The sequence below is a fragment of the Kogia breviceps genome, chromosome 7 (genome assembly GCF_026419965.1).
Source record: "Kogia breviceps isolate mKogBre1 chromosome 7, mKogBre1 haplotype 1, whole genome shotgun sequence".
Lineage (NCBI taxonomy): Eukaryota > Metazoa > Chordata > Mammalia > Artiodactyla > Physeteridae > Kogia > Kogia breviceps.
The window spans coordinates 107218948-107242297 of NC_081316.1; the positions used below are offsets into that span (position 1 = coordinate 107218948).

Consider the following 23350-nt stretch of genomic DNA (forward strand, 5'->3'; position numbering starts at 1 on the left):
CACTGGACTGCCAGGGAAGTCCCCCTTCTGCTAGCTTTGAGTTTAGTTTGTTCTTCTTTTTCTAGTTCCTCAGGTTGTAAAGTCAGATTGCTTAGTTGAGATCTTCCTTCTTTTTTAATGTAAGCAATTACAGCTATAAGTTGCCTCTGAGCACTGCTTTTGCTGTATCCCATAAGTTTTGGAATGCTGTGTTTTTGTTTTCATTTATCTCTAAGTATTTTCTAATTTCCCTTGTGATTTCTTCTTTGCCCCATTGGTTAAGAGAGTATTGTTTAATTTACACAAAATTTTTCAGTTCTCCTTATTGTTTTCTAACTTCATTCCATTGTGGTCTGAGAAATTACTTTATTATTTACCTTTTTATTTTTTATTTATTTTAAAATGTATGTATGTATGTATTTATTTTTGGCTGCGTTGGGTCTTTGTTGCTGCGCGTGGGCTTTTCTCTAGTTGCGGCGAGCGGGGGCTACTCTTCGTTGTGGTGTGCAGGTTTCTCATTGCAGTGGCTTCTCTTGTTGCGGAGCATGGGCTCTAGGCATGTGGGCTTCAGTAGTTGTGGCACACGGGCTCAGTAGTTGTGGTCACAGGCTATAGAGCTCAGGCTCAGTAGTTGTGGTGCACGGGCTTTGTTGCTCCGCAGCATGTGGGATCTTCCTGGCCCAGGGCTTGAACCCAGGTCCCCTGCATTGGCAGGCGGATTCTTAACCACTGTGCCACCAGGGAAGTCCCACACATTTTTCATTTTCACCAAGAATTTTATTGAACAATGTATTCACTAACAGAATGAACTTTTTGGCCAGCCCAATGGCCAGCCCAATATTTCATGGATATGGAATCTTCTCATCTCCCTTTGACAGTGGTTCTCAAATTTGTCTGCATATTGAAATAATCTGAGGAACTTAAAAAATATGGATTCTTGTATCCTACCTCCAGAGATTGTGATTTTATTAGTCTGGTGTGTTGTCTGGGAGAGGAAATTTATCTTTAAAATATCTCCTTAAACTTTAAACTTATCTTTAAAATATCTCACTGGACCCTGGTGGTCCAGTGGCTAAGACCCCACACTCCCAATTCCAGGGGCCTGGGTTCGATCCCTGGTCAGGGAACTAGATCCCATATGCCGCAACTAAAGATCCCACATGCCGCAACTAAGACCCGGTGCAGCCAGATAAATAAATAAATATTTTAAAATATATATCTCCAGTTGATTCTAACATGCAACCAAACTTGAGAACTACTGCTCTATGAATATTATAGTTAAAAAAATTTTCTTCATATCTTGCCTGCTTTGCTTTTCTGATATCCTTTGTTCTGTTTTCATCTTTTTCTGGCTTTCTTCAAATGCCTGGTGACTATACATTCATATTTAAGAATGAGAGTTGCAAGCATGCCTGCGCACACATACACACAGACACACGCACAAGAGTGAGATACCCGCAAGCTGAATGGAAGGTGATGGTAGGTAGGGGGGACCAAATAAGTCTATATGCTTTTAGACTCCCTGTCAATATCTTTAGGTCTTTTCTCTTTGGCTGATCAGTTTCCCAAGGGAGGACTCCTCCGATATTGTGCTTTGGAGGGATAAGCCGGAAGAGGGCTGAGGGTCTCATTGCTCATTCCTCTATTTTGTCCTCTTATTTTAAATATGGCCCCTTATTCCTGTCCTCAGAATTGCTTGGTGTTTTCATGTCCAGAGGCGCCTTGGTTTAAAAGGGACTATCTTCTGTCAGGGTAAGGAGGTGGGCAGCACAGATGGGGGTTTCTGGGGATCCCATCTTTCTACAAACCTTCAGCCAATCCTCCTGTCTGCAGCCCCTCCCTGCACACATGCCATCAGAAATATCTGACACTTTCGATTCCTGACCCTTTCCAGGATTCTGCAGTGTCAAATGGCTTACTTCTTATTGGTTTCTCTGTCCCTCTCCTCTACTGGAAATCAAGTATCAGGTTTTTTCCCCTCCCCCTGCCCACTAAATCTGTTACCACTTGTCCATCTTTCAAAATTGTATTGCTCTCTGGTCTACAGTCATTTTCTTTCCTATTATCTGTCCTTGCTGGTTTATACCTTTAAAAAAAAATTCCTCTACTGTCATTTTAGGAAGGTTAAAGGAGGGAATGCAAATGTAAATACTTGTGTTCAACTTTTGTTTATTTAGAAATGTTGAGAGCCTGGGATAGCAGAGGGGAGGGACACTTCAAGCCAGGAAAATAGACTGCATAAAGGTTTAGTGAGAAGAGGGAACTCATGAATCACGAGTAGAGCATGGCAAGCAGGCTGGTTTTGCGGTTTTCGCTGGGGAATTAGAAAAACGAGAATCTCAGGCAGGGAGAGAATAGCCAAATGGAAAGTCTAAAAGGCCAAGTGAAAAATTTATACTTAGTAACATAATTATTAGATCTTACATTTTGTGGCATTTAATCTTTTCACACATTTTCACCCATAGGACAAGCCTAGGAGTTAAGTTAGTGTTTATTATAACTGTTTCATAGCTAGAGTAACTGAGGCATAGAAGTTAACTTATTTTTCTAGGGCCACAGATCAAGTAGCCAAAAGAGAGTAACCTCAGATTGTGGAGGAGGAGGAGGAGCCCACGATGGAAACAGTATCTGAAGGTGCTCGCCGGAGAGGTCAGTGGATGTGCTAGGGGAGGGAGACAGGCTAATATAACAGGCCTGCGCATCAGCCTGTAACATAGGTAGGAAGTACAGCTGATCCTCATTATTTGCAGATTCTGTATTTGTGAATTCACTTACTAAAATTTATCTGTAATCCTAAAATCGATACGTGCAGTGTTTTTACAATCGCTTGCAAACATGCTTGGAGCAGTGAAAAATGTGAGTCGCCCTATACATACCTTCCCAGCTGAGGCTGAACAAGGCAACATTCTGCCTCCAGGTTTCAGCTCTCACACTCTAAATGAGTAGCCTATCCAAGGTCTATCTAATGCCTCATTTTTTGCTTGTTGGTGGTGGTTTCAGTGTTTAAAATGCCCCCCCCGGGACTTCCCTGATAGTCCAGTGGCTAAGACTCCATGCTCCCGATGCAGGGGGCCTGGGTTCGATCCCTAGTCAGGGAACTAGATCCCACATGCCACAACTGAAAAAAAAAAAAAAAAAAAAAAAGATCCCCCGTGCCACAACTAAGACACGGCACAGCCAAATAAATAAATACAATAAATGTTTGAAAATAAATAAATTAAATGGCCTCCACCCGCATAGTGCTGAGGTGCTGGCTAGAGTTAACTAAGTGTAGTAAGGCTCTCATGTGCCTTACAGAGAGAGTACGTTAGATAAGCTTCATTATGGCATGACTTACAGTGCTGGTGGCTGTGAGTTCAATGAATCAATGGTTGCTGACGAAAATGTTATGACAGAGGCACACAGGAAACTTACCTTCTATTTCCCCCCAGGAGCAGTGGTTCAGTATTTGCTAATTCAGTGTCTGTGGTGACTTGACAGAACAGAGCTACTGTGAATAACGAGAGTCGACTATACTTACTAGTGCTGAGTATCAGTTCTAGCCAAAGAAGGCAGTCCAATTGTTCCCTGAAAACCCGATGGAGAATCTGAGTTCCTATCACGTTTTTGCCTCTCTTTTTCCTTGAGTGAAATGTGAGCATTAATGGCATCCGTCTGAGAGCAGAGCACCTGGTCCCAACATGGTGTCAAAGTGAGGCCTGAGCTCAGATGTTCCTGCTCAAGTTCAAGCAAGAGATGAACATCAGGGTTGGCTTAAGGGTCTGTAGGAAACGATGCCCCTCCTGTCTCGCGTTTCTCGGGTATGTATTAGGCTGTAGCATCTTACTGTAATTTTCCCCTCCGATCAGTTCTTGCCCCGTATATCAGTACTTGGCTCCATTACCCACCCAGCTGCTCAAGCCAGAAGACCTGGGAGTCGCCCTTTCTTCTCTTCCCTCCCCCACATTCACTCTATCACTAAGTTCTGTTGGTTCCACCTCTCCTGGTTGTTTATCTGTTGTCTCGTACCCCACACCTTCCCTTCTATACTTTATGCTGCTCGACCTTCCAGATTCCCTTGCCAGCTGTTCATTTCTGCCAGTGGGAGGCACCAGCAGGCTAGAAGAGGGTGGGAGAGAGGAGGCAGCAGCCCGTGCCCAGGGTGGCTGTAGTAGGGGTGAGGGTCTCGGACCTGCTTGGCCATCCCGGCCACTGTGGCAGCTCTTCTGCTTCCAGCCCCTGCAGTGGACACTCCCCTTTAACCTCTTGTTCCTTCAGCACTCTCCATTCTCCCTTTTGTTTCTTCATCCCTTCCAACACTTTTGTAACCAACTGCCCATACTTAACATCCTTTGTTAGAAATAACTAGTATGGTTTCTGACTGGAGCTTAGTTGATAAAACCTCCCAAATATTTCCTGAATCTGTCCATCTCTACCACTACCACCCAGTCCAAGACACCATCATCTCTCATCTGGGTGACTGCAATAGCTAGGCTCCCTGAGACCACAACCAGACAGGTCTGGAGCTAGACAGGCAGGTAGCCTGTGAGGCAGGTAGCCTGTGAGGCAGGTAGCACTACCTGGTGGGAGACCCCCAGAAAAAGTAATGTCTGGGAGAAAAAAGTTTCCCCTCTATTGCCAACCTTGGAGGACTGGGGTTTGATTTTATTTCACAAAGTTGATTTGCTTAAACTGCTATTCACTTAATGCCTATTCCTAGGCCAAGTTCCTTATCTCTGCCTATGCTCAGTCTGCCTTCTCTCTTTCATATTTAAAGGACAGCAGGATAACCAGAAAGATAAAGCATTTTATTTGTAAAATCTTTGCCAACTAACTTTAAGAATGAAAGAAAATAATTCTATTGCTATCTCAAAAGCATATTTTAAGCCTCCCTCCCAACCTGAGCATCCTGGGATCCCAGGAATTCCAGTGCTTCTAACTCACATCCCCACAGTGGTGTAGATGCATAATTAATTTCCATGGGAAGGAACTCTGACACAGGCATTAACCATTTAATGACCATGGGCAGTGCTTTCTGGCAGAGAGGGCAGTAAGACGTGTGCTGTCTCCAAATCCAGCTGTGAGGCAGGCAAGGCCGCCAAGTGGCTGACAGTGATCCCTCCTTCTCAGATGGGGCAGAGAAGCCAGCTCAGCCTTGAAACAGAGTGACACGGGAGGTGTCTCAGCTGAAGGTTAATGTCTCTGCATCTCCTGCTTGGGAGGTGGAGTTGGATGGAGGGGTGAATGCTTTCTTGCCTTCAGCTAGAGCTTTAAAATGCTGTGAGGAGAGAGAGGGAACGTGAAGGATTGGGGACACACTAGTTACTACATTTTAGCAAGAACTAACCTTGCTTCCTGCTTCCATTCATTAGGCCACTTGGCTCCCCTGTAAGAATGAGTGTCCACTGTAGATCCTTATCTAGCCTTGTCTAAGGCCCACATTGCTTCTACCTCCCCTTCCTTTACAAGCCCCACCCCTGCCTGCTTTGCAGTTCCCTTCGTTATGGGGAAGGGTGATGGTAACTCCAGGCAGAGACATCCTCCATTGTCACAGGACAGAATCACAGCAGACCCCAAATAGTGGCGACAGCAGCAATCCTCACTACAGCTTAAGTCAATCTCCAATGCTGGTCTTACCTGTGAGTTCTTGAATTCCGAATAGAGGGAAAAGAGCAGATGGAGGGACTGAATCCGACTCTTGTAGATGGGGATGTCTAGGATGGCTGAAATCGAGAACTCCCGTGAGCCGAAAGAAACAAAAATCCGCAAGCTATGGGGCATTTCTGTTTAGGATGGCCAGTCCCCTCCCAGATGGGATGTGTTACTGTAACTCTGGGGGTTAACTACCCAGCAGGTAGTCACATAAACCCAAATACCACCCTCGCGTGCTGCCAAATAGCACAACAGGCTTAAAGTAAAGGCTGTGACTCAGAGTAAACCAGCCTTTTCAACAGCCCACAGTGAATTTATCCAGAGATGGGGTCAAGGAAGGGATGGAAGGGCTTACCACAGATCATGTCTATGTACTCTGCCAGGCTGCAGTCAATCTCTGCTGTGGGCAGGCTCACCTAGGAGGGGCATGGGATGGACCCGAGTCAAAAGGCTGAAATTTCAGTGGTCCTAGCATCACTCACTCTTTCTGAAGGAAAAGAGCTCCGAGCATAAGGGGTGACACGGGCTGAATTGTGTTCCCCCAAAATTCGTATGTTTAAGTCCTAACCTCTAAGTGCCTCGGATCATGTGACTATATCTGCAGATATGGTCGTAAAAAAGAGAAGTTAAAATGAGGTCATTAGGGTGAACCCTAATCCAGTATGACTGGAATCCTTATAAGAAGAGGAAATTAGGATCTAGACACATACAGAGGGAGGACCATGTGAAGACACAGGGAGGAGACAGCCAAGGAGAAAGGGTCTAAAAGAAATCAACTCTGCTGACAATTTGATCTCCAACTTCTAGCTTCCAGAGTGTGAAAAAATAAATTTCTGTTGCTTAAGCCACCCAGTCTGTGGCACTTTGTTATGGCAGCCCTAGCAAATAATACAACATGCCTTTTCTTTTCCCCCGATCAGTAAAATGGAATTGGTTATACTCATTTACCACCAAAGTAGCATATGATATAACAGGACCAAAATATTTTATAAGTAAAATATACTACCATGCAGTCTTCCTGTGTGTATCTGTGAAGAAGAAACTGGACCCAAGTTATGGCCAAGTATTTATAGTTACTTGGTGTTAGAAGGCCTAATGGTCCTTGGACACCACAGGAACAGAAAAAACTGACATGACATCTCAGCAGGCTCCAGATCTAAACTCATATTGTAAGTTTAAAAACGACTAGCTTCTTAAAAATTTATTGTTCTCTTTTTACAAAAATCAGAGTAGATGGTTCTGCAATTTCCTTTTTTCATGTAACAACATGTCATTGGTATTTCTCTGTATCAGAACAAAATAAGGCCAAATGATATTCCATTGTGTATTTCCCTGAATGGATGTACTACAATCTATTCAATTCTCTAATTAGACAGTTTTCTTCAGCTATAGCTTTAAAATGCTGTGAGAAAAGAGATTGTTTTCAAATTCTTTGCTTTTACAACAGTTTCTCAATAAACATGTACCAAAAACTCTTGTTTTCATGGAGCCTATATTTTAGTAGGGAGAAACAAAAGACAAAATAAGTAAGGTACACAATATGTTAGAAGGTAAGTATCATGGAGAAGGAGCAGGGAAAGAGCTTGCGGAACGTGGTGAAGCAATTTTAAACACCATGGCCAGGAAGGACCTGTTAACATCTTTGCTCAGTTTTCTTTTCTTGATATGTAAGAGCTTTTTGCTTGGACAGTAATATTGTCACATATACATGTAAGTAACTTTTTTTCTTCTTGGCCGCACCACGTGGCATGCGGGATCTTAGTTCCACGATCAGGGCTCGAACCCGTGTCCCCTGCATTGAGAGCGTGGAGTCTTAACCATTGGACCTCCAGGCAAGTCCTGTATAGTTTTATTTTTGTTTTAACTGTTTAATTCATTTGGAATTCCTGTATGCATATGGTTGAGGCTTAGATCTATTTAATTTTTCTCAAATGGCTGGTCAATCATCTCATCACAACCCATCCTATCTCTAATCATTTAATTCCCAACTAGGTGTTTTATTTTTTTCTTTTGTCCACGCAGCACGTGGGATCTTAGTTCCCCAACCGGGGATCGAACCCACGCCCCCTGCATTGGAAGTGCAGAATCTTAACCACTGGACCGCCAGGGAAGTCCCTCTAATCATTTAAAATAACCATCTTTCTTATACAACAAATTTCTACATTTACATGGGTTTGTTTCTGGATTGTTATGTGCTGCTGATCTATTTGTATTCGTAACCAGTACATTATTGTTTTATTTACTACAGCTTTATAATGTGTTTCTAATGTCTGACAGGGCAAATCCTCATTTTTTCCCTAAAATTTTCATGATTAGTCTTAAAAATTGATTCTCTCAGATAAACTTTGTTACCGAATTTTCAATTTCTAAAACAATGCAGTTACAATCCTAATTGAAACGGCCTTCCATTTCTCCGGTGAACTGGGGAGGACTGACAGTGCTGAGCGACTGACCCCTCCCTTCCAGGAACATGGCTTGACTCCTCATTCACTCAGAGCTTGTGTCTGCCCTTCATTAAAGTTTTATAATTGGTTTTCAAAAAAGTCTTGACAATTTCTTATTAAATATATTCCTGGGCACTTTTAAAAAATTTAGGATCATTATGAATAGGACTTCAGCTTCTTAGAATAGCGTATACACCTCTGTGGAAAAGGTAGAGTCTAAAGTGATAATACAAAAAGTACATATGTTCATCAAAAGGTATGTACTCATGGGCTTCCCTGGTGGCGCAGTGGTTGAGAGTCCGCCTGCCGATGCAGGGGACACGGGTTCGTGCCCCGGTCCAGGAAGATCCCACGTGCCGCGGAGCCTCTGGGCCCGTGAGCCATGGCCGCTGAGCCTGCGCGTCCGGAGCCTGTGCTCCGCAAAGGGAGAGGCCACAGCAGTGAGAAGCCCGCATACCGCAAAAAAAAAAAAAAAAAAAGAAAAAAAGAAAAAAGGTATGTACTCATAGTAATAGGACAGTAAGATTACAGAGTAATTTGTAATATCCCCAAACTGGAAACTACCCAAATGGCTATCACAGAATGGATATATTTAAACAATTGCATACCATACAGTTGTGAGAACAAACATATAACCATGATGTATGAACAATATGGATGACTCTCCATATGGATGACCAATATAGATGAGCAAATAAGACACAAAGGAACATGATTATATTTAGATAAAATACAAAACTGGCAAACCTAGGGAGTTCCCTGGTGGCCTAGTGGTTAGGATTCCAGGCTTTCACTGATTCCAGGTTCAATCCCTGGTTGGGGAACTGAGATCCTGCAAGCCATGCGGCATGGCCAAAAACCAAAAAAAACAGGCAAACCTAATCTGTGCTATTATAAGTCAGGAAAATAGTTACGTTGGGAGATGGAAGGCTGAGGGGGCTTCCAGGATGCCAGAGATGTTGGGTTTTTTTTTTTGTGTGTGTGTGGTACATGGGCCTCTCACTGTTGTGGCCTCTCCCTTTGCGGAGCACAGGCTCCGGATGCACAGGCTCAGCGGCCACGGCTCACGGGCCCAGCCGCTCCGCGGTATGTGGGATCTTCCCAGACCGGGGCACGAACCCGTGTCCCCTGCATCGGCAGGCGGACTCTTAACCACTGCGCCACCAGGGAAGCCCTGTTCTGTTTTTGTTTTTTTTTTTTTTTTTTGTGGTACGCGGGCCTCTCACTGTTGTGGCCTCTCCCGTTGCGGGGCACAGGCTCCGGACGCGCAGGCTCAGCGGCCATGGCTCACGGGCCCAGCCGCTCCGCGGCATGTGGGATCTTCCCGTACCGGGGCACGAACCCGTATCCCCTGCATCGGCAGGCGGATTCTCAACCACTGCGCCACCAGGGAAGCCCCCCTGTTCTGTTTTTTTGATCTGATGTGTTGGTTACACAAAGGTGTTCAGTTGGTGAAAGTTAATCAACACTTATGTGTATGCTTCTGATTTTGTATTATACTTCAATTTAAAAGTTAATGATACTAGTAATACAAGAAGAGAGAAAACACTGGGCCCTAGAATGAATGCCACACTTTCTTAGCTCCAGCTATCTTCCACTCACCTTTCCCAAAAGCTCTTCAAACTCTGGAGACCATTCCTGCATCAGCATGTCAATATCGGGCATAGGCCTACAAGTACAGAGGTAAACGTGAATAGAAAACATGGGCCGATATCAGCAATCTCTGCATCAGGATATCTAGACTGAAGGGAGATTCTCAGTCTGGCACATTAGGATTTCAGGAAAACATAGACTGGGTGGGCCAAACTTACCCAGGACCTGGGGTTTGGAGAAGCTGGCTAAGTAATAATACCAGATAAATCATAATCTTTATGTCTGCACTCTTAGCTAGTAGCAGCTAGGATCCATAAATCCTCAGGTTGATATATCTCAAATATGTCCCAGCCTTGGGACCGCCTTCTCAGAAGCAATGGCTTCATAGGTGGTGAAGGTTACCATGGGTTACTACAGTGAAGAATGTACTATTTCTTACCTGGTGTAGTGCACAGTCGCAGGGGGCTTGGAACGGTGTAATTCAGAGATGCTCTCAATCCATGTGTCAATGGCTTTGGGGTTCCTTTCTGCATCTTCCAGGCTCTTTACTTTCATATGTTGCTAGAAAAATAAGGGGAAAGCCTGGCTGATGGCACTGAAAGATGTTTTTTTTGTTGTTGTTTGTTTTTCTAGAATTAAAAAAATAATATATTTATGTATTTATTTTTGGCTGCGTTGGGTCTTTGTTGCTGTGCGTGGGCTTTCTCTAGTTGCGGCGAGTGGAGGCTACTCTTCTGTTGCGGTGCACAGGTTTCTCATTGCATTGGCTTCTCTTGTTGCAGAGCATGGGCTCTAGGTGCACGGGCTTTAGTAGTTGTGGCACACGGGCTCAGCAGTCGTGGCTCAGATGCTCTAGAGGGCAGGCTCAGTAGCTGTGGCACATGGGCTTAGCTGCTCTGCAGCATCTGGGATCTTCCCGGACCAGGGCTTGAGCCCATGTCCCCTGCATTGGCAGGTGGATTCTTAACCACTGTACCACCAGGGAAGCCCTTGAAGGATGTTTTTACTCTTGTTTTTACAGAGTGGCTCATCATATGCTGCTATTTTGTATTCAAGGTAGCTGCTGAAAAGGGAAGCCTGCCGGGCTTCCCTGGTGGCGCAGTGGCTGAGAGTCCGCCTGCCAATGCAGGGGACACGGGTTCGTGCCCCGGTCTGGAAGATCCCACATGCTGTGGAGCAGCTGGGCCCGTGAGCCATGGCCGCTGAGCCTGCACGTCCGGAGCCTGTGCTCCGCAACGGGAGCAGCCACAACAGTGAGAGGCGCGCATACCGAAGAAAAAAAAAAAAAAAAAGCCTGCCAGCAGCCAAATGAAGAGTATAGGAAACCCTGATAAAAACTTCTGGAGCCGGGGGAAGGGGGCAGGTCAATAGGACAGGAATAACCACAATAAGATACCATTTTACACCTACTAGGATGGCTAGAATAAAAAAGACAGACAATACCAAGTGTTGGCGAGGATGTGGAGAAATTGGAATTCTAATTCATTGCTGGTGGGATTGTAAAATGATTCAGCGACTCTGGAAAACAGTTCAGCAGTTCCTCAAAATATTAAAGTTTCCATATGGCTCAGCAATCCCACTACTACCTACATACACAAGACAACAATATATGTGCATGCAACAACTTGTATACGTTCATAGACGCAGAATTAATAGAAATGGAAACAACTGGTAAATGGATATACAAAATATGCTATGTCCATACAATGGAATATTATTCAGCCATAAAAAAGGGAATGAAGTAGTGACCAGGGTTTAAGAGCAGGGGAAATGAGGAGAGGAGTGACTACTAATGGGTATGGGGTTTCTTTTTGTTTTGCTTTGGTTTTTGGCCCCACCTTGCAGCTTGTGGGATCTTAGTTCCCCCACCAGGGATTGAACCTGGGCCCACCGCTGTGAAAGTGCTGAGTCCTAACCACTGGACCACCAGGGAATTCCCAAGGGGTTTCTTTTTGGAATAATGAAAATGTTCTTAAATAGTGGTGATGGTTGTACAGCTCTGTGAATATACTGAAAGTCACTGAATTGTACAATTTAAAAGAGTGAATTTCATGGTAGGTAAATTATATCTTAATACAACTGTTATTGAAAATAATAGGGCTGGTTGAAACCATAGCCATGCCTTTTAATAGGCAGTAGGTCAACTGTTCAAATACTAGCAAGGCTTCTACTCTCAGCCCCCTGCAGCTGGGGCCTGTGCTAGGCTAGTATCTTACTGTGACGTTGTGCTGTTTGGAATTCTCTGTTAACCAAAGTGAGAGCACTGTAGGGTCCGACTGCTTTGTAGAAGGCTCATCCAATACCAGTAGGCCAAGGCTGTCAGGCTTTCCATCAGGACGTGGAACCTGGTTAAGAGAAAGGTAAGAAAGCAGAGAAAAAAAACATGGGAGGGATATAAAAAGGAACACTTGCTTCCAGTAAGCTGAAGAGGAAGAACTCTTCTGGTTCATCATTATTTCTAGTATTAAAAAGCATGCCTGTATATCATGCTGTACTAAAGTACTACCTAGAAAAAAATACATGATCTATAGGACCTTAAATATAAAGCTGAAGTCATAGATAATTAGGAGGCAGATATATGACAAATATTTAACACCTAAATCAATTATTACCTAATAGCAATGAGTATAATTTGGAGTTGAGAGCAAGTTAAGAACTCCAGTGAAATGAAGAATATATATTAAGGTAGCTATTGCTAGTCAGGGAAATTAGTGGAACTGTTAGAGTGATAGAGGGGTCAGAAGAAACACCTAAGGAGTCAGTTTTAGGATGTTCCGACTGTACCTTTAAGAATGCATCAATATCCCCGACAGCTGGGATAAAATCAGGAATGAAAGGTTTCAGTTTGTGGTCCAGGTCAATCAACTGAGGTGTATACCTAGGAGATATTGCCATGGGAAGGTGGAGACTGTCAGAGAAACTTACTTTATTATTCAGGCTGAAAAAACCTAAGGGGAATGGCCATGTTTCAGACTAGAGGAAGGAAAGGGCAAGGCAGGGCTGGGGGTTATGGTGGGAGGGCCTGGTACTCACCTACTGATGTACTGGAAGAGTTCCTTAATCTCAGCAGAAACTGGCAAATGCTCATAATCTGCAGGATCATAGGCACTGGGGAATGGAAAATGTGGTTCAAGGTAGCCAGAGAAGAGCAGGGGTTGCTGAGCCCTGGTTCAGTCCGGGTGTTACTCTGGCCACAGGGCATATGACTCTGGACCTAGTTTCTGCTCCACCACATCTGCCTTTTCTGAGCAGCTTGCAAGGTAACTTTAAAAATGATTATAATTAGCTCTCAGCTATCTCTGACGATGAAGAAGAATAGAGCTACAGAAAATCCAAGACATAATTTTTAAAAATTTTAGAATGTAGCAGAAATTGTTTTCCCTTTTTTTTTTTGAATGAAGGGGATGAAGAGGAAAGATGGAATGAGATCTTAATTTCTGACATGAAAATGGTTTATCCCAAGAAAAAAAGGAATTTTTACAAAGATGTTTTTCAGTGTTATTTATAAAAGTAAAAAATTAGAAACAAAATGTCCAACACTTGAGAGATGGTTAGATATGTCAAGATGAATACCGCAGTTATTAAAAATACTTATATTAATACATGAAATGTATACAGTAAAAAAGTAGTAGAGTACATATTAATGACTATAATTAAGTAAAATGTAATGAACTGACAAAGTATATAAGTGACTAGGACAGTTATTTAAGGTTCTTCTGGGAAGAGTTGTTTAACAAAAAAACTAAATAGTTTATATTTCCCCAGATTATAATTTATGGAAGCAGAATCATGAAGTAAACTAGGAAACATGAAAAGTCAGTCTGGCATTAAACATTTGCCTAATTTACTTAGTGTCTACCTTCAGGTGGATAATTCAAAGGTAACTTTTTATTTTTATTAAACTACTTCATTGAATAAAGTATGCATGCACATGATAGGAAATAAAAGGTACAAAATGTATTCAGTGGAAAGTTACATCCCCTTCCACCCCTGTTCCCTTGCCACCAAGTTCCCCTCCCAAGAGTAATCAGTATTATTATTTCCTAGAGTAACCTAGAGATAGCTTATGTAATATTTGTTTTATACACATGGTAGCACAGCATAAAGACTTCTATACCTTTTAAAAATGTAACAGTGACCCTTGGAGCTTGTTCTTTACAGTGCATAGAGTGCTGCCTCATACTTTTTAATGACTAGAAAGAATTATACTGATTGGCTACACCAGTTAATTGTATTTTAAATGAATGGGCTTTAGAATCTACTTTGATTAAAACCTACAGGGGTGGGTCATGATTAATCTAGCACCAGAGCTGGAATATGGTGAGGAGAATTTTTACTGAAGCATCACGCAGGAACATTTTGCCTAAATACAGGGTTCCGGATGCACCTATTCTCCACCCGTCCTAAAAAGGTCTGAGCCTAAAATAGAAATGTTCCTGTGCATGTATGTTCTCCTTGCTAGATAGAAATGCTTTGGTATGTGTATAAATTTATCTTCTCTTCCCTAGAATGTGAACTCCTTGAAGTCAGAGACCATCAGTTAAACTGACTCAGCAAATCCTCATGAAATCCCTGAGCCCACAAGTGTTTCCAATAGTGCAAGTGACATCACAGGATTCGGGCAGGAGAGCCGGAAAAGAAGGAAAACTCATTACACTGGGTTTCTGAACATCTGATAATCCTAAATACAGGAGATCAAAAGAGCTGCTGGAATTTCACTTCTCACTGACGTCCTCCCGTCCAGTGTTTTGAAGGAGGCATTTTCCTCCTTGGCAAGGGGGCTTTCCTCACCCTTCCAGAGGGGCCCCGTGCTCCTCCTCCTCCTCCTCCTCATCATCAGAATCAGTTTCAGATGAGTCATCATCGTCGTCATCATCATCGTTTTCACTAAAGCCCCGCTGAGGCGTGAGCTGCGAAGTCTTCTTTTTCTCCTGAGATAGGGCAGGAGATAGAAAGGTCCAGGTAAGGAGAAATTTAGTGTACCTTTACCCAGTTCTCTCCTAGTGCTCTAAGCAGAACCCTCCTGCCTGATACCCATTCACTGGAAAAGGAAGGAAGTGTTCCCCAGAAGGGCCTCGAGAACCTTCCTCTGCTCCTCCTTAGCTACTAACTGAGTCCCGCCCTTTCTATAACCATGGTCTCTTCCTCTGCTCGAGGCTTGGGTATAAATTTTATCCAATACATATCTCTTTTACCTATTACTTAGGAGATTCTGAGAACTCTGCATGAACTTTATCCAGTCAGCTTCAACTCTAAAACTGAGGGACTTCTGAAGAAGAAAGCAACTCTAAATATAATAGTTATTTTGGGAAGAAATGGGGGAAGATGAAGTAGGGAAGACACACTTTAGGGAATCTTACTACTCACAAAGATCACAGGGAGGAAATCTAGTATTTAATTTGCAAGACTTCCCAGGGTAAGCTGCTTGTAACTATCAAAAGAAGAAAGTTCATAATCAACCCCACACCTGGATTCTGACCAGCAGCTCTGGAGACTGTGGGTTTTCCCTTTCCATTCAATGGGTGTCTGACCTATGTGCATGGTTCCCCTCCCTTCCCCCGTAAGTTAAATGCAATGACTGTACATTATATCTCAAGATAAGAGACTCTTCTGTCCTTGGCATTATGACATACCTTTCTGGCCTTCTGGTTCTAGATGCACCACCCCACCCTCAAGCCGACAAGAAGGGGTAAGGAGGTGCTTGGGCTTGCCGGGGCAGCTGGGACAGGGTCCATGTCTTTGACTCTAGGGCCTGGAGCCTGTGACATGCCCTCACTTAGGACCTAAAGGGTGGCCAATTGGCCCCCTTTAAAAATAGGTTTTTCAAGCTTGGTTTCCATAATGCCATATGGCTTACACTGAGGCTAAGAGATGATTGGTTCTAGTTTTTTAAAATTATTTAACGTTTCTTTTACATTAAAGCAGCTACTGACATATAAAACTGTGACACATTACAGGACATCAAAAAATTCTTTGGGTTACATTCTCCTCTAAGCATAACACAGATTTATTATACATAGATAAAAATATATTTTAACTAATCTGTAACATGTGAGACTGATGACACAGTTGCAGAATATGCCTTATTGGTATACAATTGATAAGAATCTCCCACAGTGTTCTTTCCTAATTCAAAATCTGCCCAAATTATTCTTGGTCACATGGGAAGCAGTCTGGCAAGGGGAGATTTTTAAGAATATCGTCAGCTCAAAGATTATTCAAAAGTGGATCCTATCTGCTGATTCTGGGTTTACATTAAATTGGAAAGATAAATGAGCCTTGAATATTGACTACATCATGATGAAAAGTAGAAAAATTTAGGGTGAATATACAAAATTAGGAGGTCAATTTAGGAAAACTGTTCACTTTTCTTTTGTCTGCTTCTTCAAAGTAGCTTTGCAAAATCTCTGACCTATGGGAGAAGACTTTATATACCACAGACAAGATGCCAAAAAATTACTTTGTAGGTAAGATGTCAAACAGCACACTGTCACAAAGTGGGGCTATCTTAAAACATTACCTTATTTTCTATGAAATCCGTCTCTGTTACTACAGCTTTCTGCATTACTTCAAATATTCTCCTTCACCTGAGCTTTCAAAATGCCTGTTCTTGGAGGACGATTAAAACATAACCATTGGACCATATGCTAAGCCTAAACACAGGGGCTGTTAGACAGTGCACATGTGCAAATTTAAGGCCCTATCTGGCTAGAGCTGTAGGCGTCTTCTCATCTCACTTTCAGAAACGGTGATTCTCTTGGTTCATAGAATAACACCAAAGTGACATCTGGGCCTTAAGACTTCAAAACTAAAGTCTCTTTCACAAGATACTAGCAGTATCACAACTGTTGACAGTGAACCAATGCCAGGATCAGTCATTCCAAACTTTCTTTATCGTAAGAATTACTTGGAGTGCTTGCTCAAAACATACATTTGCAGGCTTTTACCTTCAAGATTCTGATTAGGCAGCTCTGGGTGGGGACTGGAAATCTGTTTTTCTAAATTAAAAAAATTTTTATTTATTTACTTATTTATTTATTGGCTGTGCCACGCGGCATGTGAGATCTTAGTTCCCCGACCAGGGAATCGAACCCATGCCCCCTGCAGTGGAAGCACAGAGTTCTAACCACTGGACCACCAGGGAATTCCTATCTGTTTTTTTTTTAAAATAAGTACCCCAGTTGATTATTATGACCAGAAAAGTTTGTGAAACACTGGCCTGTGTTATATGAAATTTCTCACAAAAACATCAGCTATAACAGTAAGCTTTATTCCTGAAGGAGAGTCAAAATCTTTTTTTTTTTTTTTTTTTTTTTGCAGTACGCGGGCCTCTCACTGTTGTGGCCTCTCCCATTGCGGAGCACAGGCTCTGGATGCGCAGGCTCAGCGGCCATGGCTCACGGGCCTAGCCGCTCCGCGGCATGTGGGATCCTCCCGGACCGGGGCACGAACCCGTGTCCCCTGCATCGGCAGGCGGACTCTCAACCACTGTGCCACCAGGGAAGCCCAGAGACTCAAAATCTTAATGCTCTTGGCTCTTGACTGTCCTCCATGAGCTCAAAGGAACCCAATCACTGGAGGTGAGTATTTAAGAAATGTTTGCTACTGAACTAGTGTCATTTCAAACTAACTACTAAAAATTCAAAGTAGAAATTTCACAAGAAGCTGTGGGTTATACTGCACCTTTTTATTTTCCTCTTCGTACTCATCACTGCTGTTGTCAGCCATGGTCTTGTTAGGAAGATGAGCGGAACGACGAAGTCCTTGGAAGAAAAGCTTTCCCTTTAGGTTATTGGTTTTTGGGTTTTTTTTCAAATATTTATTTGGTTGCACTGGGTCTTAGTTGTGGCAGGCGGGCTCCTTAGTTGTGGCATGCAAACTATTAGTGGCGACATGCATGTGGGATCTAGTTCCCTGACCAGGGATCGAACCCAGGCCCCCTGCATTGGGAGCGTGGAGTCTTAATCACTGTGACACCAGGGAAGTCCCTAGGTTATTGTTAAAATGATTTTCAAAGACAGATATTTTTCATTTATAATATTTTATGCTCTAACCATTTTATGGAACAGGTTTATAAGAATATCTAACTGAAAGACAGGAAACTGAATTCTAGTCATGGCTCTGTCAATTCAATTTGAGATATACTTACTAAGTATTACTATGCTTAAGGCATTAGGTTAGACATTATACTAACTGGTTATCTGCCATTACATAAATAGCATAAAATCTGCCCTTAGTTTACATATTGGTGAAATGAGGTTAGTAACTAGTTAGTAATTAGTAAAGCAAAAGGAGTGCTGGATTGTGTGTGTGTGTGTGTGTGTGTGTGTGGTACGCGGGCCTCTCATTGTCGTGGCCTCTCCCATTGTGGAGCACAGGCTCCGGACGCGCAGGCTCAGCGGCCATGGCTCACGGGCCCAGCTGCTCCGCGGCATGTGGGATCTTCCCGGACCGGGGCACGAACCCGTGTCCTCTGCATCGGCAGGCGGACTCTCAACCACTGCGCCACCAGGGAGGCCCTGAGTGCTGGATTTATAGTCAAAACACTGGGTTTATAGGACAACTCTATCAGGTGGACAAAATGACTTAACCTCTCTGAGTCTCAGTATTCCCACTTCTAAATGGGGTCAGTAATATTTCTCAGTCAGGATTGTTGTAAGGATCAATTGAAAAAAAATTTTATGTGGAAGGAAATGACCTAGTTCCTGGCAAATAGTAGTCACAAATATGAATCTGAATCAGTGTATATAAGATAAAAGCAATAAAATATTCTGAACAATTAAAAGCATAACCAGATGTAAGATATTATTAACTGGCATGAAAACATAACACGTTCAGTGATTTCTAAGTCAAATGAATGCCAACTAAACACCATTTTTCTGCCTTTTAAATTGCCTAAACTGAAAACAAATTATAATGTCCACAGCTGGCAAGATTATAAATGTGCTCAAGTCAGAAACCTGCCTGTCAGGGGACTCCCCTGGTGGTCCAGTGGGTAAGACTTCGCGCTCCCAGTACACAGAGCCCCAGTTCAATGCCCGGTCAGGGAACTAGATCCCGCATGCTGCAACTAAGAAGCCTGCATCCAGCAGCTAAAAGTTCACATGCTGCAACTAAGACCCAGCAAAGCCAAAACAAATAAATAATTAAATAAATAAATATTAAAAAACAAAACCAAAAAACTTGGGTGTCAGATAACTAACAAGGACCTACTATATAGCACAGGGAACTATACTCAGTATTTTCTAATAACCTATAAGGGAAAAGAATCTGAAAAAGAATATATGAATAAATAAATATAACCAAATTACTGTGCAGTACATCTGAAAGTAACACAACATTGTAAATCAACTATACTTCAATAAATAAATAAATATGTATGACAGGCATTAAAAAATTAAAAATTAATTAAAAATTGAAAACAAAAAAATAAGGTCAATGACCTGTTTAAAAAAAAAAAACAAAACACCTGAGTGTCTAGGTATACACACACCGAAAGACTGAAAGCAGGGACTCAAACAGGTAACTTGTACACCAACGTTCTTAGCAGCATATTCACAGTTGCCAAAAGGTGGAAACCACACAAGTGTCCATCGACAGACAAATGTGGTTATACAAACAATGGAATATTATTCAGCCATAAAAAGGAAGGAAATTCTAACACATGCTACAGCATGAATGAACCTTGAAAACATTAAGCTACGTGAAATAAGCCAGACAGGAAAGGACAAACACTGTATGATTCTGCTTATACAGTACTTACAATAGGTAAATTCAAAGAGACAAGGTAGAATAGAGGTTACCAGCAGCTGGGGGGTGGGGGGGGAGGGGAGGGGAATGGAGAGTTATTGTTTAACAATAACTCTGTTCAGGATGATGAAAAAGTTCTGGAAATAGAGAGTAGAGATACTTACACAACACGAATGTACTTAATGCTACTGAATTGTACACTTCAAAATGGTTAAAATGGTAAATTTTATATTAGGCAAGTTTACCACAATAAACAAACAACCCTGGATGTCATCCTTGATTCCTAACTCAAGAGCTAAATCCAATCCATCAGCAAGTCTTAGTGATTCTACTACAACAATACCTCTAGCGTTTGCCAATTCTATTCTCAACTTCTTCCCCACATCCAAGCCACTATCACCTCAACTCAGCCATGGCGACAGTCCTTCTAACTGGCTCCTTGCTTTCACCTTTGCACCTTTCAATCCATGCCATGCATAACAGCAGTATGGCCTCTAAAGCCCTGCTTGTTATACCTCCTGACTACCTCTGAGGTTACTCTCTCCTACCATATGCTGGTCTTTCAAGTCCTCATACTAACCCAAGTTCTTTCTGGCCTCAGGGCCTTTTCATATTTCACTAGCTGCTCCCTCTTCCTGGCCTACTTTTCCTCTGGGTCTAAATCCTTCTCACCTTTCAGTTTCAACCATCACCTCCTTAGGTCTCCCCTGACCCCTCCAGCAAAAGTAGATCCCACTCCTCACCATTATTCAGCATAACATCAAACTCTTTGCTTCCATCCGTGCACTTAACACATTTGTAATTGTGTTTTTTTATTCAGTTGGCATCTGTCTCCCATAATTACAGGCATCAGGATGGCAGGGTCAATGTCTCTTTTAATACTGTATACCTGAGAATTCCCTGGCGGTCCAGTGGTTACGACTCCAAGCTCTCCCTGCCGAAGACCTGGGTTCAATCCCTGGTGGGGAAACTCAAATCCCACAAGCCACGCGGCACGGCCAAAACAAAGAAACAAACAAAAAACTGTATACCTAGTGCCAAGCATAAGGCTGACAGATAATAGGCATTCAAAAAATGCTTGTTGAACAAATGATGGTGTCAAGTCCTCTAAAAATATTCTGTTGAGGTTTCAATTGAAATTGCAGGTTAAGGATAGGTAACTGAAGCATCTTCAGAACTGAGCAAAAGAGTTTTGAGAAATTAAACAAACAAACATGAACCCCCGCCAGACTGTGGGGAGAACAGTATCATTAAGTAAATGGCGATGGGGAACACTGGTTAGATTGATGGAAGATCCTGCAATCTGGATGGCTGTGTTTTCTCCCCCCTTAACTAGTTGGAAAACAGAAGCTGTGGCAAGTGACTTGACTCTGAAAGCCAACATCTGCTAATAGAAAATAGAAAATTCTTGGGGACAATCATGAATCCATCCTGCAACCCTCAAGGCGGTACCTACCAGGGTCAAACATATTCTCCATGTGTTAATAGACAATTGTTTTGTTTCTGTTTCTAAGAAAGTACGGCTAAGTTCTAAGCTACATGTCATTCACATGAGATCAACAGTTTTGTGTTTTTTTTCAATAAATTTATTTATTTATTTTTGGCCGCGTTGGGTCTTCGTTGCCCTGCATGGGCCTTCTTAGTTGTGGCCAGTTGGGGCTACTCTTCATTGCAGTGCGTGGACTTCTTATTGTGGTGGCTTCTCTTGTTGCAGAGCACGGGCTCTAGGCATGCGGGCTTCAGTAGTTGTGGCAGGTGGGCTCAGTAGTTGTGGCTCACCGGCTCTAGAGCGCAGGCTCAGTAGTTGTGGTGCACAGGCTTAGTTGCTCCACGGCATGTGGGATCTTCCCGGACCAGGGCTCGAACCTGTGTCCCGTGCACTGGCAGGCGGATTCTTAACCACTGCACCACCAGGGAAGCTCGAGATCAACAGTTTTGATTCTCATGGTTTATTTGCAGATGACTTTTTTTTTTTTTACAAATTTTGGTTTGTTTTTAATAATCTCTGACTTACAATTGCAAAACAAACAAAACAAAGAGAAAAACAACCATTTCTTTCTTTCCTCTTCATGCCTCTCTTACCTTTGTGTCTTGTGGTTGGAGCATAAATACTCGCAACCTCTTCAGGGTCGTTAATCTCTAGACGCTCATCATATGTCTGGTTTTCAACGGTCTTGATCTAAGCAAAAGAAAATATGATTACAGCGCTCATATCACGGGACATTAAGCACTCTGTGGGGAGGTGGATTCCAAACCAGCATTGGTTCCTCTTCCTTACCCAAGACACCAGTTTTACCTGAAACCTTCACCACCCCCCCATTCAAACTTTCCTTAAGGCTTCTTGGCCCCAGGTCAAGCAGTTAAGTCATTCTGCTGCAGCCCTTATTTAGGAACTGCTGGCAGGCTGGCTGGGGAACCAGGAGGGAATTCCCTCCACGAGGGAATCGTGGAGAGAAACGACAGCCAACTTCTGAAACAGCTCCCCAAAGCTGTAAGATACCCGAGCAAGGGCAAAACAGTATTCGTCTGTAGATAACGGCTGTCTCCTCCGGTTCGGTCAGTTTTGCAAGGCGGCCGGAGTGGAGGCTGTAGAGGCTCTAGAAAGAGTTCTGTCTCTGGGGTTACCTGGGAGGGAGGGGCGTTCCCCGAAGAGAGGCTAAACTCCAGTCTCTTGGTCCCACCCAATAATCCCGAAAGCATCACCCTCACCCCAACCACACCACTCCCGTCTTGTATGTCGGATCCCACTTAAGTTTCTTGGGGAGTAAAGGAAGCAGGATGGTTGGTGATGGCGTGAGGGAAGGAGGGAAAGAACAGTTGTCAAGAAGATGGGAAGAGGTGGAGGAGAGATGGGGAGAGGGAAGGGGAGTCCTTTCTATTCCTCTACGGAGGGAGAAAGAGAGTTCTCTTTCTGCTAGGGTGAGTACGAATTACCTGTAGCCCCTCTGAATCCGTCTCCTCTATGTGGAAAGAACCCCAGTCTAGGACTGGGGTCTCACTCCAATCTCAGACCAGGCTACCTCTACTTGGAAGAAGGCCAAGGTCTTCTACTCGGGGCAACCGGCCTGTTGTCAGTCGCTAAGCCAAAAAAAAAAAAGAGAGAGAGAAAGAAAAAATCGCGAGACTTTCTTTCACTCTCGTGAGACCTTCTGCACTCGTGCGTTAAGTCTCTTCCAGCATTCAAGGATCCAGGGAGGATCTAGAGAGGCTCGGATCCTGTTTGTCTAGGGTTTCAGTAAATTTGTCTGTGGCGGCATCTAGCGGCCGGGGGCGGCAAAGCTGACGGATGAATTTCGGTTCGCATAGAGTTAGCCTTCCAATCCGGAAATATGGTGTGCCTGTCTCCCCCAGGACAAGGAGCACTGGGTATGCAATTCCTACTAAGTCAGTCCAATCAGACTTTAGGCAAACTCGGAAGTTTAGCTAAATTCCCAGGACACTTTGTACGACCTTTTATAGTATTTATATTACATTATAGTCCTTCCCCTCCACTGTGTCCCATTGCATGGGACATAACATTATTCATTATCTGAGATTCAGGTTTAACCCATTCTCCTGCATTTTTAAAAAACATCTTTACTGGAGTATAACTGCTTTACAATGGTGTGTTAATTTCTGCTTTATAACAAAGTGAATCAGCTATACATATACATATATCCCCATATCTCCTCACTCTTGCATCTCCCTCCCACTCTCCCTATCCCCCCCTCTAGGTGGTCACAAAGCACGGAGCTGATCTCCCTGTGCTATGTGGCTGCTTCCTTCTCCTGCGTTTTTATTTGCTAAAGAAGACTGTGGGCTTCTTTAGGGCAGGGTCTGTGTCTAATTAGTTTTTAAGCCTTTCACAGCTCAGTGCATTGCATAAATCAGGCACTTTCAAAATGCTCATTGTGTGGATGAATGAAGGAATGAATGAATGAAGATATAAGGAACAAATATTTCAAAACTACAGA

General features: G+C 43.1%; 1 protein-coding gene and 1 non-coding gene across 4 annotated transcripts; one reads left to right on the forward strand and one right to left on the reverse strand.

Moving 5' to 3' along the window:
- Positions 1-3004: 3004 nt before the first annotated feature.
- TRNAR-CCG (transfer RNA arginine (anticodon CCG)) lies at positions 3005-3077 on the forward strand. The gene has a single exon. It is a non-coding gene; the product is annotated as a tRNA-Arg (tRNA).
- Positions 3078-4745: 1668 nt separating this feature from the next.
- On the reverse strand, positions 4746-22586 carry IFT46 (intraflagellar transport 46). Of its 3 annotated transcripts, XM_059070093.2 has the most exons (12): positions 22332-22586; positions 21480-21576; positions 17331-17410; positions 14439-14578; positions 12681-12755; positions 12432-12525; positions 11864-11992; positions 10087-10208; positions 9657-9723; positions 5966-6026; positions 5596-5681; positions 4746-5236 (listed from the first exon to the last, which is right to left on the reverse strand). In XM_059070093.2, the coding sequence occupies exons 3-12, from the start codon at positions 17373-17375 to the stop codon at positions 5141-5143; spliced, it is 915 nt and encodes a 304-aa protein (XP_058926076.1). In that variant the 5' UTR covers positions 17376-17410; positions 21480-21576; positions 22332-22586; the 3' UTR covers positions 4746-5140. The 3 variants fall into 3 exon arrangements, with proteins under 3 accessions (XP_058926076.1, XP_066895129.1, XP_058926075.1); XM_067039028.1 differs by lacking the exon at positions 17331-17410 and having other exon boundaries at positions 22332-22503; XM_059070092.2 differs by lacking the exon at positions 4746-5236 and having other exon boundaries at positions 5337-5681; positions 22332-22515.
- Between the last annotated feature and the right edge of the window lie 764 nt (positions 22587-23350).